At 31.6% G+C, this 17573-nt stretch overlaps 2 protein-coding genes across 3 annotated transcripts; one reads left to right on the forward strand and one right to left on the reverse strand.

The window, feature by feature from the left end:
• Window positions 1-3120: 3120 nt before the first annotated feature.
• Window positions 3121-3915, forward strand: LOC126736365 (cytochrome c oxidase subunit 7A1, mitochondrial-like). The gene is made up of 2 exons (XM_050440684.1): window positions 3121-3288; window positions 3634-3915. The coding sequence occupies exons 1-2, from the start codon at window positions 3262-3264 to the stop codon at window positions 3853-3855; spliced, it is 249 nt and encodes an 82-aa protein (XP_050296641.1). The 5' UTR covers window positions 3121-3261; the 3' UTR covers window positions 3856-3915.
• Window positions 3899-14942, reverse strand: LOC126736364 (NADH dehydrogenase [ubiquinone] 1 alpha subcomplex subunit 10, mitochondrial). 2 transcript variants are annotated; one of them, XM_050440682.1, is made up of 8 exons: window positions 14632-14942; window positions 14294-14544; window positions 13623-13753; window positions 12949-13159; window positions 12726-12890; window positions 12555-12669; window positions 4072-4181; window positions 3899-4008 (listed from the first exon to the last, which is right to left on the reverse strand). In XM_050440682.1, exons 1-8 carry the CDS (start codon window positions 14848-14850, stop codon window positions 3999-4001), a joined length of 1212 nt encoding a protein of 403 aa, XP_050296639.1. In that variant the 5' UTR covers window positions 14851-14942; the 3' UTR covers window positions 3899-3998. The 2 variants fall into 2 exon arrangements, with proteins under 2 accessions (XP_050296639.1, XP_050296640.1); XM_050440683.1 differs by lacking the exon at window positions 3899-4008 and having other exon boundaries at window positions 4068-4181.
• Window positions 14943-17573: the final 2631 nt, after the last annotated feature.

Here is a 17573-nt window from a genome sequence, read left to right on the forward strand (position 1 = left end):
AGTGGGTAAAAAGTCCACTTTTTCACTTTCTACCGCATCTCACCTCCCAGGAACATTTTGAATCATTATGAAATTATACTTTTCTTACGTATGTATGAACTTTAGAGACGGGAGAAATATTTTCATAGCGATCGTCAAAGATTCATGGGACTCAGATCGGTTTATATGACTAAAAGTGGGTAAAAAGTCCAATTATTCACTTTCTACCGCATCTCACCTCTCAGAAACATTTTGAATCATTATCAAATTATACCTTTCTTACGTATTTATGAACTTTAGAGACGGGAGCAATAATTTTATAGCGATCGTCAAAGATTCATGGGACTCAGATCGGTTTATATGCCCAAAAGGGGGTAAAAAGTCCACTTTTTCACTTTCTACCGCATCTCACCTCTCAGGAACATTTTGGATCATTAATAGATTGTACTTTTCTTGCGTATTTATGAAGTTTAGAGACGGGAGAAATAATTTCATAGCGATCGTCAAAGATTCATGAGACTCAGATCGGTTTATATGCCCAAAAGGGGGTAAAAAGTCCACTCTTTCACTTTCTACCACATCTCACCTCTCAGGAACATTTTGAATCATTAATAAATTATACTTTTCTTACGTATGTATAAACTTTAGAGACGGGAGAAATAATTTCATAGCGATCGTCAAAGATTCATGGGACTCAAATCGGTTTATATGCCCAAAAGTGGGTAAAAAGTCCACTTTTTCACTTTCTACCACATCTCACCTCTCAGGAACATTTTGAATCATTATCAAATTATACTTTTCTTACGTATTTATGAACTTTAGAAATGGGAGAAATAATTTCATAGCGATCGTCAAAGATTCCTGAGACTCAGATCGGTGTATATGTCCAAAATGGGGTAAAAAGTCCACTTTTTCACTTTCTACCGCATCTCACCTCCCAGGAACATTTTGAATCATTATGAAATTATACTTTTCTTACGTATGTATGAACTTTAGAGACGGGAGAAATATTTTCATAGCGATCGTCAAAGATTCATGGGACTCAGATCGGTTTATATGACTAAAAGTGGGTAAAAAGTCCAATTATTCACTTTCTACCGCATCTCACCTCTCAGAAACATTTTGAATCATTATCAAATTATACTTTTCTTACGTATTTATGAACTTTAGAGACGGGAGCAATAATTTTATAGCGATCGTCAAAGATTCATGGGACTCAGATCGGTTTATATGCCCAAAAGGGGGTAAAAAGTCCACTTTTTCACTTTCTACCGCATCTCACCTCTCAGGAACATTTTGGATCATTAATAGATTGTACTTTTCTTGCGTATTTATGAAGTTTAGAGACGGGAGAAATAATTTCATAGCGATCGTCAAAGATTCATGAGACTCAGATCGGTTTATATGCCCAAAAGGGGGTAAAAAGTCCACTCTTTCACTTTCTACCACATCTCACCTCTCAGGAACATTTTGAATCATTAATAAATTATACTTTTCTTACGTATGTATAAACTTTAGAGACGGGAGAAATAATTTCATAGCGATCGTCAAAGATTCATGGGACTCAAATCGGTTTATATGCCCAAAAGTGGGTAAAAAGTCCACTTTTTCACTTTCTACCACATCTCACCTCTCAGGAACATTTTGAATCATTATCAAATTATACTTTTCTTACGTATTTATGAACTTTAGAAATGGGAGAAATAATTTCATAGCGATCGTCAAAGATTCCTGAGACTCAGATCGGTTTATATGCCCAAAAGGGGGTAAAAAGTCCACTTTTTCACATTCTACCGTATCTCACCTCTCAGAAACATTATGAATCATTATCAAATTATACTTTTCTTACGTATTTATGAACTTTAGAGACGGGAGCAATAATTTCATAGCGATCGTCAAAGATTCATGGGACTCAGATCGGTTTATATGCCCAAAAGGGGGTAAAAAGTCCACTTTTTCACTTTCTACCGCATCTCACCTCTCAGGAACATTTTGGATCATTAATAAATTGTACTTTTCTTGCGTATTTATGAAGTTTAGAGACGGGAGAAATATTTTCATAGCGATCGTCAAAGATTCATGAGACTCAGATCGGTTTATATGGCTAGAAGTGGGTAAAAAGTCCACTTTTTCACTTTCTACCACATCTCACCTCTCGGAAACATTTTGAATCAATGTGAAATTATACTTTTCTTACGTATTTATAAACTTTAGAGACGAGAGAAATATTTTCATAGCGATCGTCAAAGATTCATGGGACTCAGATCGGTTTATATGCCCAAAAGGGGGTAAAAAGTCCAATTATTCACTTTCTACCGCATCTCACCTCCCAGAAACATTTTGAATCATTATCAAATTATACTTTTCTTACGTATTTATGAACTTTAGAGGCGGAAGAAATAATTTCATAGCGATCGTCAAAGATTCATGGGACTCAGATCGGTTTATATGGCTAAAAGTGGGTAAAAAGTCCAATTATTCACTTTCTACCGCATCTCACCTCCCAGAAACATTTTGAATCATTATTAAATTATACTTTTCTTACGTATTTATGAACTTTAGAGACGGGAGAAATATTTTCATAGCGATCGTCAAAGATTCATGAGACTCAGATCGGTTTATATGGCTAGAAGTGGGTAAAAAGTCCACTTTTTCACTTTCTACCACATCTCACCTCTCGGAAACATTTTGAATCAATGTGAAATTATACTTTTCTTACGTATTTATAAACTTTAGAGACGAGAGAAATATTTTCATAGCGATCGTCAAAGATTCATGGGACTCAGATCGATTTATATGCCCATGAAGGTAATAAAAGTAAGTTTCACATCACAATTTGGTTTTCTATTAGGTCGTCTCATAAGCAGAGTGTTTTATAACAAAAATGCCACCAAACATGGCAATTTTACCTATAAATATGCCAGAAATTTCTACAATTTCGTCCAGGCAGTTGAGTGGTAAAATGACCACTTTTGACTGTAAAAAAAAATTGGAACGAATAGAAAAAATCCATATTAGCCGTTAATCCTGTAAGAGTTACCTTTCCATTCGATTAGAAGAATATAATGACATTATTAACCTTTTTTGGCTCACTTTGTACATCGTGATAAAAATACCACAGCTTCAAAGCATCAAAAAGAGGAGGTTTATTATTAGATTTGCCATTTAAATCGTCCGATTGAATCCGCTAATTGGCAAGTACAATAGGAAAATTCTAAATTAGTCTAATTGTACAGTATAATCGTGGAATCAGTTGATTTTTCGCTCAAAATTGTTTGAATAATGGTTTTCAATAGGGTCATTTGTCAGGTAAATATATCCGAATCCTCATATTGTAAATTCCTTTTTGTTGAGCGTGTTGTACCAAAAAAAAAACAGGATTGTTATTCGTACCTTTAATTTATCAAGCCTTAGTGACAATCAACCACTAATTATTTATTTTGACTATCCAAATAAGGTTTTACCGTTTGTAATACTGTTGCGGGTTTAAGGATCATAAAATAAAAGTGGAATCTTGTTTCGCCAAATATATTTGCATCTTCAGGAAGCATTAAGTTCCTCTGAATTGAATTTCAGCTTCATTAAGATTCTAGAGGAGTTTAAATGTGGGCCAATTTAAATAAGATTCGACTAATTTTTCCCCTTTTTTTGCAGTTTAGACCATTAGTGCGACATGCTTCTCAAACCTCAAGAGATGCGATCAGAAAATCCGTGGAAGAACGTCAAAAATTGATGCAACTCAACAACGACATCCCCGTACACCTTAAGGGTGGTTTTTTCGATCAAGTTTTGATGCGTACCACCGCCCTCATGTGTACCACCGGGGTTCTTTTAGGACTTTATACGGTAGGCAGACTTATCAGAGGCAAAAAGTGAGGTTTCACTTATTTCTGGTAGTTTAAATAAAGAAAACACTTGGTTGGTTTTAAATAATAACGAGTTTTATTTGCCTGAATTACATATTATATCAAATGGTATTTACATAATTATGAATATATTAGGTTAAACTGCTCGGGTGCCTAGAGTTTCCTAAAAAGGGTAAAATGGGCTTTTACTATTGGAATTTTTAACAAGGTAAAATGGTTAAATTACCTTCTTTCTCTTAGGGGTAAAGTGCTCCTGTGGGGCACCGCCCATTTGAAAAGATTCCCTCCGTCGCCCATTTCCGCGTTGTAGCCTTTTTCGTATTTTTGACCGGGAGCCTAAGGATTAAAAAAAATAAATATAATGAGCCTTTATTAAATTGTAAAGTTCGCTACATGTGTACTTATTAAGGACCCAGTGGTATTTTGTAAAGAATGTTCCTTGAATGTACCATAAAAAAAATTTGGGTTATTCATGGTAGAAATGTTTAAATAGAAAGTTGTTCCAAGTATAGGCAGTTTTCTATGCTTTCCCGTGAATATTCTTTAATCTCTTTAAATATTAGTGGCATAGGTTCAAGGAAGAGACTAAGAATCTTCCTGCATGGTAATTTTTCATAAAATTCTTGTCCAGCAACCAAAAAAATCGCAATAACTCCTTTCTCCAACATTTTTCGAAAAATAGTGTAAAATATTTTTAATTTTGTCCTTAAAAGGAGCATCCATTGCAAATATTTAAAAAAAAGTATTTTCTAAGCATTTCAAGAAAAGTGCCTGTTTCCGATGAGTTTACACTATATAGAAAAAAAACCCAAAATCATAATTCCCCCAAAGAAAACGACACGTATTTCGTCCGTGGGACATCGTCAAATACTGATGGTTTTTCATTTTTTTTTTTTGTGAAAGGTAGAGAACGCGACGCCTATTTTACAAGTATTTTGTGAAAAACTAACATTGATTTAGACTATGATTAATAATAAAAAGAAGCCCTTTAATTGTACTTTTGATATTAGTAGAATTTTTACCGTTCGTTCGTTAGGTGTGAATTAAAAAACAATTCATAAATTAAAAACATTATGGTAGTACTAGTACATATAGACCACTTTTTTACTGTATAACGAAAAGCTTTAATTTTTCTGTTGTAAGTACATTTGAATGTACCCATTTAATTTTTAATTTTATTTAAAATTCTCAAATTTTAATGTCAATTTTCATCTCTGTATTTTAGTATGTATTTAATTGTATACACACTAAATGTATTTAAGTGATTGACTAATATAAGAGTTTAGTTTTAATGTATTTTAATATTGTTTTTTATAACTGTATAGCATAATGTTTTTAACTTGTCTATATTTTTTTTTTAATTTTGTAATGCCCTGAAGAAGGTTTAATGTAGGCCGAAAAGTTGCCATTAAAACAAAAAAAGTGTTGAAAAGCTTGGATTTTAATAGGCCCCTTATCCAACTTAACCCTTAAAAATTAATATTTTTTTAAGTGTCAGGCACTTTTAATTAAAATCAATCATGTAACACAACCGCTTGAAATATTTAATTAATTAAATAATAAACGTTTTCAGTTTATAATTCCAAGCAGTTCAACTGTAGATTTTTTACAACGCAATTAATTAATTAATTATTTTATAGTTAACGGTTAAGTTACAAATTATTTTACAATTCCAGGCAGTCGAGCTGTACATTTCTTACCATGTCAAATACTTGATTTACAGTTATGATTCAAATGCCTGAAACAATTAATTAATTAATTTAAGTTAAAAAAAATTTTCAATTCCAGGAATAACGAACAAAAAATACTTGAAAGACAAAAACTTGTTACAAAAGTTACTGCAGAATCCCGAAAATTAATTTCAAATCCCTGTAAAACAGAAACATTGAAAAATGGCTTTTAATTCCTGGAGGACAAGAGACAATAAATAGGACAATAAACAAACAAGATAGGAGTCTTTGCAACATTATTTTATCCTTGCAATGTCAAATGCGTTCAAACCTTGTAAGAAATTTATTAGTTTGCAACCATATCTTCCATCCTAGTTGCATAGAATGAACAAAATGCTATACGGTTTTAAATGAAAACTGAATTTTCTGTTCTGTTGTGTGCAGAGGTCTGTCATTATTAAGAACTAGTGAAGAGCTTTTAGATTAACGTAACTTGGTAAGTAAAGGGAGGAGACAACCAGGAAGAAGTCACATTAAAAATTAAAATGTTTGAACTGCAGCACCAATTGCCAGAGCAAGATGCCATAATCAAGAAGTATGAGGGTGCGTATTGTGAAACCCAAACCTGAATAATGAACTACAGGGATGCAAGCTCGCATAAGTAAAACATCAAGGAGTTCTCAATCTGAATAAGTTATTGTATGTTCTTCAGGAATTTAAACACAGAAGCGTAAGTTCAAACAGATATCTCTGATACTCCTCCTTTGACACCCTTAGACGAAGTCAGCTGCCAAGGCCTGCAATATCCAACTCAAATAATTAATTAATTAATCTTAAGTTAAGTTAAAAATTATTTTGCAATTCCAGGCAGTCGAACTGTAGACTTCTTACCACCTCAGACAATTTAATTAATGTTATGACTGAAATGCCTGGAATAATTGATTTAAAAAATCATCGTTACAATTTTTTTTTTTAATGTTAGGCACTTTTAATTAAGATCATGTAACAACCGCTTGAAATATTTAATTAATTCAGTAATAAACGTTGTAAGTTAAATTTATTTTACAATTTTAAGCAGTCGAGCTGTAGATTTTTTACCATTTTTAGTACTTTAATTATGCCTCAAATGCCCGCAGTAATTAATTAATTAATTAGTTTATGGTTCACGTTTAAATTAAAAATTATTTTATAATTCCAGGCAGTCGAGCTGTACATTTCTTACCATGTCAGATATTTTAATTAAAGTTATGACTCAAATGCCTGAAACAATTAATTAATTAATTTAAGTTAAAAATATATTCAATTCCAGGAATAACGAACAACAAATACTTGAAAGACAAAAACTTGTTACAAAAGTTACTGCAGAATCCCGAAATTTAATTTCAAATCTCTGTAAGACGGAAAAATTGAAAAATGGTCTTTAATACCTGGAAGACATTTAAAAATGACGTGAAATGCCTGGAGTAAGAAAGAAAATTATTTTAAAACTCTGGAAGGCCTTAAAAACGTACGTTAAGTGCTTGGAATTTAAAAAAAAAAACATCAAATGGTAAAAAAAAACAGTAATTAGTATGGAAACCTGAAAAGGACCATAAAAAAATACGTAAAATGCCTATAAAACGTGATAAATTACACTAAAAAAACCTTACAATGGTGGATAAAGAGCTTAAAAAAAAATTAAAAATATGTCAAATTATAGGAACGATATAAATGAATTCAAATGCCTGAAATGTGGATTGAAATTGACTATCGAATTAAATGAAAAATTACTCAAACGCTAAACAAAAATGAAGTATTCCAAATCCCTGGAAAACATTAAAAATTAATTACATTGAGTGCCTGGAATAAAAGAAAAAATTACCTTAACTGCTTGGAGGTCATAAAAGAACAACCTAGAAGCATAAAAAAATCAAAATCCTCTAGAAAACTTGGAGAATTATACCATGGAATAAAATGGACAAATTATTTCAGATATCTGGAAAATATTTAAAAAAGTTACGTCTAAGGTGCCTGGAATAAATAATAATCACGTGCAAATATTTAGATATATTTTTATATTTCTCAAATATCGTGATTTTCAAAGTGTACTATGGCCTTCTGGAATTTTAATTAAACTCATGTAATCGTAACGTTTAAGTTAAAAAAAAATTAAAATTACAGACAGTCGAATTGCGAACTTTTTCAGGCACTCCAATTAAAGTTATGATTGAAATGTCTTGAATTAATTCATTTATAGGTTAATTTTAAATTATTGTATAATTCCAGGCACTTTAACTGTATGTATTTTTTTTTGTTAAATCGTCAGGCACTTTTAACTAAAATCACGTAACAATCACCTGAAATATTTACTAATTTAATTAATAGATAAAATTTCAATTAAAAATTATTTAATAATTAATCGATCTGAAAAAGTTAAAAAAAGATCCCAACTGCCTGGAATAAATAAAAATTTATTCCAATAACTTGAATCATATTTCCCATTTTGACCCACTTTAACTTCCCGGAAAATAAGGAAAGAAATACCTCAAATGCCTGGAATAAATAAAAATATTAGCCAGAACCTTGAAACACGTAAAAAAGCATTTTTAAATACCCGGAAATTAGGAGAACAAGACACCAATTGCCTGGAATGAACGAAAATTTATTTCGGAAATCAAAAACCTATTTCAATTGAAAGAAAAATATACTAGAAGCTTTGAAGAAATAAAAGCCCATTTCAAATGCTTGGAAACTGTAAAAAAAAGACCAAAACTACCTGGAATAGGCGAAAATTTATTTCAGGTGCTTGATACAAATGAAAACTTAGTTCATATGCCTGGAAACTGGGAGAAAAGACGCCAACGTCCCTGGAATAAGTGAGAATTTATTCCAGGAACTTAAATGATATAAAAACCCATTTCAATTGCTTGAAAAATTGAAAGAAAAAACCCAAGTGTCTGAAATAAATGACTTTTTATACCAGAAACTTGAAGCAAATGAAAACCGGCTTTAAATGCCTGAAAACTGAAAGAAAAAATAAATAAATGAACATTTATTCAGGGAACTTGAATCCCATTTCACTTAGGAGAAAAAGATCCCAACTACTTGGAATAAATAAAAATTTATACTAGGAGCTTAAAACATATGAAAAACCACTTTAAATACCTGGAAATTAGGAGAACAACACACCAACTGTCTGGAATAAACGAAAATTTGTTTCAGAAACTTAAATCATGTGAAAACTCAATTTAACTGCCTGGAAAATTAGTTAAAAAGATAATAATGGCCTGGAATTAATTACGAGAATTTATTACGAGAACTTGAGTCATATGAAAACACATTTCGGTTGCCTAGAAAATTGAAAAAAAGACCCCAACTGGCTGAAATAAATGAAAATTTATACCGGAAGCTTAAAACAAATAAAAACCCACTTCCGGTGCCTGGAAATTAGAAGAAAAAGGCCACAACAGCCTTATTCGAGGAACATGAATCATATGAAAATACATTTAAGCTACCTGGAAAAATGGGAAAAAAAACTGCAACGATCTGGATTAATTAAAAAGAATTTGATTATAAAGCAGTCGAACTGTGGATTTCAGGCACTTTCATTAAAGTTATGCCTCAAATGCCTGGAATAATTAATTAATTAATTTATAGTTAACATTCAAGTTAAATTTATTTTGTAATTCCAGGCAGTTGAACTGTATATTTTTTTAATCGTCAGGCATTTATTTAAAGTCATGTAAAAACCCCCTGAAATATTTAATTAATTAAGTATTAGTTGACGTTTAAGTTATTTTATAAGGCAAGCAGTTGAGCTGTAGATTTCTTAAGATTCCAGGCACTTTCATTAAAGTTATGCCTCAACTGCCTGGAATAATTAATTAATTAATTTATAGTTAACGTTCAATTTAAATTTATTTTGCAATTCCAGGCAGTTGAACTGTATATTTTCTAAAAATCGTCAGGCACTTAATTAAAGCCATATAAAAACCGCCTGGAATATTTAATTAATTAAGTAATAGTTGACGTTTAAGTTATTTTATAATGCAAGCAGTTGAGCTATAGATTTCTTAAGATTCCAGGCACTTTCATTAAAGTTATGCCTCAAATGCCTGGAATAATTAATTAATTAATTTATAGTTAACATTCAAGTTAAATTTATTTTGTAATTCCAGGCAGTTGAACTGTATATTTTTTTAATCGTCAGGCATTTATTTAAAGTCATGTAAAAACCCCCTGAAATATTTAATTAATTAAGTATTAGTTGACGTTTAAGTTATTTTATAAGGCAAGCAGTTGAGCTGTAGATTTCTTAAGATTCCAGGCACTTTCATTAAAGTTATGCCTCAACTGCCTGGAATAATTAATTAATTAATTTATAGTTAACGTTCAATTTAAATTTATTTTGCAATTCCAGGCAGTTGAACTGTATATTTTCTAAAAATCGTCAGGCACTTAATTAAAGCCATATAAAAACCGCCTGGAATATTTAATTAATTAAGTAATAGTTGACGTTTAAGTTATTTTATAATGCAAGCAGTTGAGCTATAGATTTCTTAAGATTCCAGGCACTTTCATTAAAGTTATGCCTCAAATGCCTGGAATAATTAATTAATTAATTTATAGTTAACGTTCAATTTAAATTTATTTTGCAATTCCAGGCAGTTGAACTGTATATTTTTTTAATCGTCAGGCACTTAATTAAAGTCATGTAAAAACCCCCTGAAATATTTAATTAATTAAGTAATAGTTGACGTTTAAGTTATTTTATAAGGCAAGCAGTTGAGCTGTAGATTTCTTAAGATTTCAGGCACTTTTATTAAAGTTATGCCTCAACTGCCTGGAATAATTAATTAATTAATTTATAGTTAACATTCAAGTTAAATTTATTTTGTAATTCCAGGCAGTTGAACTGTATATTTTTTTAATCGTCAGGCATTTATTTAAAGTCATGTAAAAACCCCCTGAAATATTTAATTAATTAAGTAATAGTTGACGTTTCAGTTATTTTATAATGCAAGCAGTTGAGCTGTAGATTTCTTAAGATTCCAGGCACTTTCATTAATGTTATGCCTCAACTGCCTGGAATAATTAATTTATAGTTAACGTTCAATTTAAATTTATTTTGCAATTCCAGGCAGTTGAACTGTATATTTTCTAAAAATCGTCAGGCACTTATTTAAAGTCATGTAAAAACCCCCTGAAATATTTAATTAATTAAGTAATAGTTGACGTTTAAGTTATTTTATAATGCAAGCAGTTGAGCTGTAGATTTCTTAAGATTTCAGGCACTTTCATTAAAGTTATGCCTCAAATGCCTGGAATAATTAATTAATTAATTTATAGTTAACATTCAAGTTAAATTTATTTTGCAATTCCAGGCAGTTGAACTGTATATTTTTTTAATCGTCAGGCACTTATTTAAAGTCATGTAAAAACCCCCTGAAATATTTAATTAATTAAGTAATAGTTGACGTTTCAGTTATTTTATAATGCAAGCAGTTGAGCTGTAGATTTCTTAAGATTTCAGGCACTTTCATTAAAGTTATGCCTCAAATGCCTGGAATAATTAATTAATTAATTTATAGTTAACATTCAAGTTAAATTTATTTTGCAATTCCAGGCAGTTGAACTGTATATTTTTTAATCGCCAGGCACTTAATTAAAGCCATATAAAAACCGCCTGAAATATTTAATTAATTAAGTAATAGTTGACGTTTAAGTTATTTTATAATGCAAGCAGTTGAGCTGTAGATTTCAGGCACTTTCATTAAACTTATGCCTTAACTGCCTGGAATAATTAATTAATTAATTTATAGTTAACGTTCAAGTTAAATTTATTTTGCAATTCCAGGCAGTTGAACTGTATATTTTTTTAAATTGCCAGGCACTTAATGAAAGCCCTATAAAAACCGCCTGAAATATTTAATTAATTAAGTAATTGTTGACGTTTAAGTTATTTTATAATGCAAGCAGTTGAGCTGTAGATTTCTTAAGATTTCAGGCACTTTCATTAAAGTTATGCCTCAACTGCCAGGAATAATTAATTAATTAATTATAGTTAACGTTCAAGTTAAATTTATTTGCAATTCCAGGCAGTTGAATAAGTATATTTTTTTAAATCATCAGGCACTTAATTAAAGCCATATAAAGACCGCCTGAAATATTTAATTAATTAAGTAATAGTTGACGTTTCAGTTATTTTATAATGCAAGCAGTTGAGCTGTAGATTTCTTAAGATTTCAGGCACTTTAATTCAAGTTATGCCTGGAATAAATTATTAATTAATTTATAGTTAACGTTTAAGTTAACATTGAATTTTTATGCCACTATTGCATGCATCCTCCATTCGCGTTTTAATCTCTTAAAACGCGAAAACCTCCTTAAAACATACTTAGTTAAAACAGTTAAGAAAATTGGTCATTTACATTACTATTTGAATTATTTAAACAAAACATAAGGATTACAGGATAGAGAATACATTGTTTATACAAGTATTTATACTTCTATCAAAATTAAACGATCTCCTATGGGTCAAAGGGGAATATTAGATTGGAAAGTTGTTTTTTCATTAAAATGTCTGCTAATTATTACTGTCCTAAGAGAAAGATTTAGCGTCTGTAAAACAATGCCAACAATACGCAGAAATTTATTAAAATCACCTGATGATGACCTGGATAGAAAACTGATCCTTCAGCTGTTACTGAATAAAGAATTTCTTTTATAATTGTTAAAAAAGTAACCGGATTTTATAGGGCCAGATAGCCACGAATGAATTTTTCAATTTTTTTCGGAAAAAACTGTGCCAAAAGGTTTTTGTATTCCTTATAGTGTAAGAAAATCAGGAAAAACCTCCTTTAACTTAAAAAAGCCATTCATCTCAACAATTATGTTTGCAATTAGTACTTTTTTGCAAATAATAAAACCTTAGCTAAAAACAGCATGGAAATCCTGATTTACACAAACATCTTGTACTAGAACGTTTGTTCCTAAAGTTGCCTATAGATGTAGGGCAAAGTATCATAAACCAATTTGATTGTAAACTACCTGTTCATACCTCTCGCATTATCCTGTAGTAATCATCGGCTTCAATAGCATCCACCATCAATTCTGGAACATCAAAACACGGTACATTACAGAAGTTCATAATTCTCTCCTTTCTCTCCGCATATCTACAAAAACCACGTTAATGCTGCAAAAAATCGTTATACAATTTAAAAATGCTTACTTGTATCTGAGAACCGCCCAATCCTCTTCGGCGTCATACATCCAATCCTTCAATTGTGGGTCCTGATAGTCGTACCTTTGGAAATCGATCGCTTCGATATCCTCCAGAACCACCTCCATGTCTCCCTCCACTGTCCAATCATACACCAAAAGTTCTGCGTGCTCACTAAGCCAAAAATAGAGAATATTAACTTAGTAACCAGAGAAAATAAGGTGGTACTTACGCCATATCTTTCAAGTAATTCTGCTTGTAGTTCCTCTCCATGACCTCCAAATACATGGGAGTTAAAGCAGGCGAAGCCTTTTCATAGCTAATATTGCGTTTTTTGATGTTTTCCATAACAGTGAGAATGGGTACATCAAGATAAATAATCAAGTGAGGCTTCAGAAGCTCTTGCAAAGTACTCTCTCTGAATTCATAATACTTTTTATAAGCTGAAATTTATAATTGATGTATTCTTATGCACAAACAATTTAATCAATAAAACACTCTCTCTGAATTGTTGAGTTTTTCAAGGCAAGCTGCTAGTACAATATGAAGGTTAGTGCAATGAAGGTTTTGGGAGTTTATCTGAATACCTCATTGATCCTTCATTCTCATTTTGATGAAATAATTAATGTGTGTAATGTATATATGTTAGAATAATAGAATGTAATCCACTGTAAACAAATATTGTCCAGAGCTTGATTATTTTGACTTTATGTCACTGTATAAATTTAAATTGTACATTACTGGTTTCCAACTTATTATTAGTAGGAGCAGTATTATTTGTAGCTTTCAGATCTAAGTTTAACTCTGTAAAATGTATTTTATGCTAATAGGTAGTATACACAGTCAAAAACAGCTGAGAATGTTTTATTGAATATGGTCGAAGGGAGTTTTTCTGAAAGAGCTTACCAGGTCTAGAAATGAACTTCTGACTGAACATTGCCTCAATAAAAATGAAATCTGAATAAACGCATCTGTCCAAGACCACTCCTTGGCCTGTACTAAACACATGAGCCAAAGCGTCAATGTACTGGGACAATCTATATTTAAAAAGTACTTTTTTTAACTATAAAAGATCTTGGGGTCATATCTGACTAAAAAATAACTTTTTCTCTACACATTGACAAGCTAGTTGTAATAGAATGTTAATAAAATAATAGAAAAAACAACATTAACAGAGTTGAGAAAATCCAGACTACATTTTTAAGGTTTTTACATTATAAAACTCATTTCCAAATTGTGGACCACAACAACATTCTACCATTATTTAAGATTATTAATGACAGGTCAAATTCTTCAAATGTTCTTTCTAATAGTATATAGACTATAAGAATACTAGTATATTAGATAGACTGTAAGAATACTAATATAGTTCTTGTTATTGCCTATTCCTTGATAGTAAATTTAAATTATTATTGTAATATCAATATACTATTTTTGAATTTTACTTGTTTGTATCCTAAATACTTAATAAATAAATAAATGAACAAGAAAATAACCAAAAGTGTCTTCTATTTATCTGTTAAGTTTCACCTTGTTCCTGTTAATTAATAATTTGACCTAAATTGATATGGACTTACCTGATCATGTACTGTTCAATTTGCATCCGAGCAACCAATTTGTGCTTAGGATTCTTTAAAAAGTCCATCACATCGAAACTTCGACAATCCGGGGCCAATTGACTGTCGAGCTGCCTTAAGTCGAACCCATATTCATTGATGTACCGCATATCCAAGTTAGCCTCGGGGTAGTATTGCATGCCAAAGGATTTTGCGATTTCTTGGGCGAATTTCGATTTGCCCGCTGCTATAGGGCCTTCTACCACAATAACCTAATGGAATATATTATATAAATATATTCCTGGAATTTGCTGACAACTTATACTGGATATATTTATTTCTTCCTCGGGTAATCTTACCTTAGTGTTCTCATCGAACCTAGCGGTAGTTTTATCAAACATATGTTTCATAATGTTAAATTTTTTATTGTGATAGTCCCAGGGCTTCGGTTTCGGTGGTAAATCGTCCAATTTGCTAGTGATCGTTCGCACCGCCTGTATATTGATTTTCCCCAATAAGGTTTTAGCGGAGTTTTGAAGGGGCACACTCGAGCAGGTTATCCGGACCAGCGTGTTCATTGTTTCGGTTTATTTTTGGCAAATGGGGGCCCCTGAAATAACAGATTTTCGAAAAATATTTTTACATAACACTTTGACAGGTGCAAACCTAACCTCACTTTTGTTATGACAGTTATGTTATGTTTGACACTGTTGACGTATGCGTTTAAAACAAGATGGCGGTGAGCGGGGCTGACGTGAAGAAAAAATTAAAACCGAAAGAGACACGAATATTCGGTTAATTTTTTTATATTTTCCTCTTTTATTTTTTGTTAGGCATGTATTTATTAGCTTTATTTTTGACATAAATAAGCCTTAGGTGTAATATAGCTTTGGTGAGTAGCAAGAATGTTGCTACATAGCTAAGCCCTAAGAGTAGTAAAAAAATGTTTTGCTTCACGTCAGCCATAAATCGCCTAGTTTAGTCGTAGTAGTCTCTAATACATACAGGACAAGCATATGACATTTTTATTTTGAATATGAGGGTAAAAATGGGAGAACCTTTATATATAATGACTCTGTTAGTATACAAATTAGAAGAGTAAGGGTTTAAAAAATTATTTTTGGCTTACGTCAACCATAGCCCATCTTTGTTTAGTGACGTGAAGTTCACTAAGATTGAAAATGGTTTTTGATACATAGTAACAGCGTTGCGCCATAATTGAGGCCTGACAACTGTTAAAAAAATATTTTTGCTTCACGTCAATCATACCCCGTCTTTGTTTAATGACGTGAAGTTAGTTAAAAGTAAAAATGGTCTCTAATATATAGCAACAATTTTACCTTATACACAACTGTTTAAACAAATAATATTTTTGTTTCTTCACGACATCCCTTTAGGATCATTGTGAAGTTAATTTGAGAACACATCTATCTATCCCAACTTGCTTTGACAGACATGCTATGTTTGACTCTGTTAACGTACGAGTTTGGAGCTGACGTGTACCAAAAATCTAATAAGAAAGAGATACATGACGATGCTGTTGCTTTTTTTTTTGTTCTTTAAAATAAGGATTTTGCTACGTTGCTAAATTTTCCTCTTTACCTCTAACTATTATTTTTCAGGTAGTTAAGATTCACAAAAGCGTTGGTAAGTACCAAGAATGTTGCTTTATAGTTAAATAGAGTTTAAAACATATTTTTGCTTCACGTCAACCATTAATCATCTCTGTTTTGTGGCGTTGAGTTAACCGGCAGAAACTTTTATACATAATCACTGTTTCTTTATGAATACAACTGTAACAGAACATAAAGAAGTTTATTTTACTTCACGTCAACCAAGGTGTGAGGAAAACTTGTTGCTATAAAATTAAGGCCATTATCGCATTGTTGACATATGACATTTGTTGCTATACTCACTAATGTTTATCTGTCACTTGTCATATTTAAAATTTTTAATTTATGGACTATGGTTATCCATCGTTTGATGCATGAAAATACTATAATACAGTGCACCTGTATGAAACTTGTATGGGGCAGGTGGAATCGTATGTCGGCCATCTTGCTTGGCAAAATTGACAGAGAGCTGAGAGAAATGACGTTGTTGGCATTGACTGACGGAACATCATTTGTCATGTCATATCGGTTTCTCTTTCTATAACCGATTCCAAGCGATCTATCGGTTTTAACCGCGGTTAAGCCCTTGGTTGACCTTGAACAGTCCCTTTATAACATAACCAAGCGTGTCCGCTTGGACGTGTTTCGTTGAAGAAACTTCGTAATTTGTCATCATTTTGTTTGTTTGTAAATAATACCCCAGACGCCAGTAATGTTATATGTAATTAGTTCTTAAACATAAATATCAAAAAAGAAAACTTATTAGCCATAATAAATGTTGTGATCTTTAAAAAGGAAATAATTTGTGGTTTGTTTTTAATTTTTTCCCGCGCTTATTTCAATATCTTTGACATTTGACGTTTAGAAAACAGCAGCTCCGGACGTGGGTAATTACTGTTCCAAATTGATGACGTGTAAAGGGCTAATTGGTGACGTCACGTATCTCAAGCGGTTATAACTATAATCGCTTGGACGTGTTTGGTTAATACCATTTAGGAACGGTAATTACCGATAGACCGCTTGGAATCGGTTTAACTGTTTCTTTATGAATACAACTGTAACAGAACATAAAGAAGTATATTTTACTTCACGTCAACCATAGCCCATATTTGTATAGTGACGTGAGGCTGGTTAAAAATGGAAATGGTCCTTGATACAGTATTGTTTTGAAATTAAGTCCTGAAAGTAGCTTTATTTTTGCTCTACGTCAACTATAGGTCATTTTTGTTTAATGAACTATGAAAAATTGCTGCATTTTATATGACATATCAGATGCTTGACAGTCCGGTAGTCTCGAGGAGATAATTTCGTTTTTTTTACCGCCATCTATATGTAGAGGAATAGAAGCTTTTTCAGTGTTGGGTTATATGTATTCAAAATTATTGACGTAATATATGTCAAAAACCAGGATTTTTTTGATAAAGTTAACTTCTACATTTTGAAGTAGTTTTATAATACCGGCCCTAAGTTCTGAGGGAAACTTGTTGCTATAAAATTAAGGCCATTATCGCATTGTTGACATATGACAGTTGTTGCTATACTCACATATGTTTATCTGTCACTTGTCATATTTAAAAATTTTAATTTAAGGTTTAAGGTTATCTATCGTTTGATGCATGGAAATACTATAATACGGAGTATATAAAGTTCCGTATGTACCCTCACATTTCCCCAACAAATCATACAAC

This window comes from Anthonomus grandis, chromosome 5 (genome assembly GCF_022605725.1).
Source record: "Anthonomus grandis grandis chromosome 5, icAntGran1.3, whole genome shotgun sequence".
Lineage (NCBI taxonomy): Eukaryota > Metazoa > Arthropoda > Insecta > Coleoptera > Curculionidae > Anthonomus > Anthonomus grandis.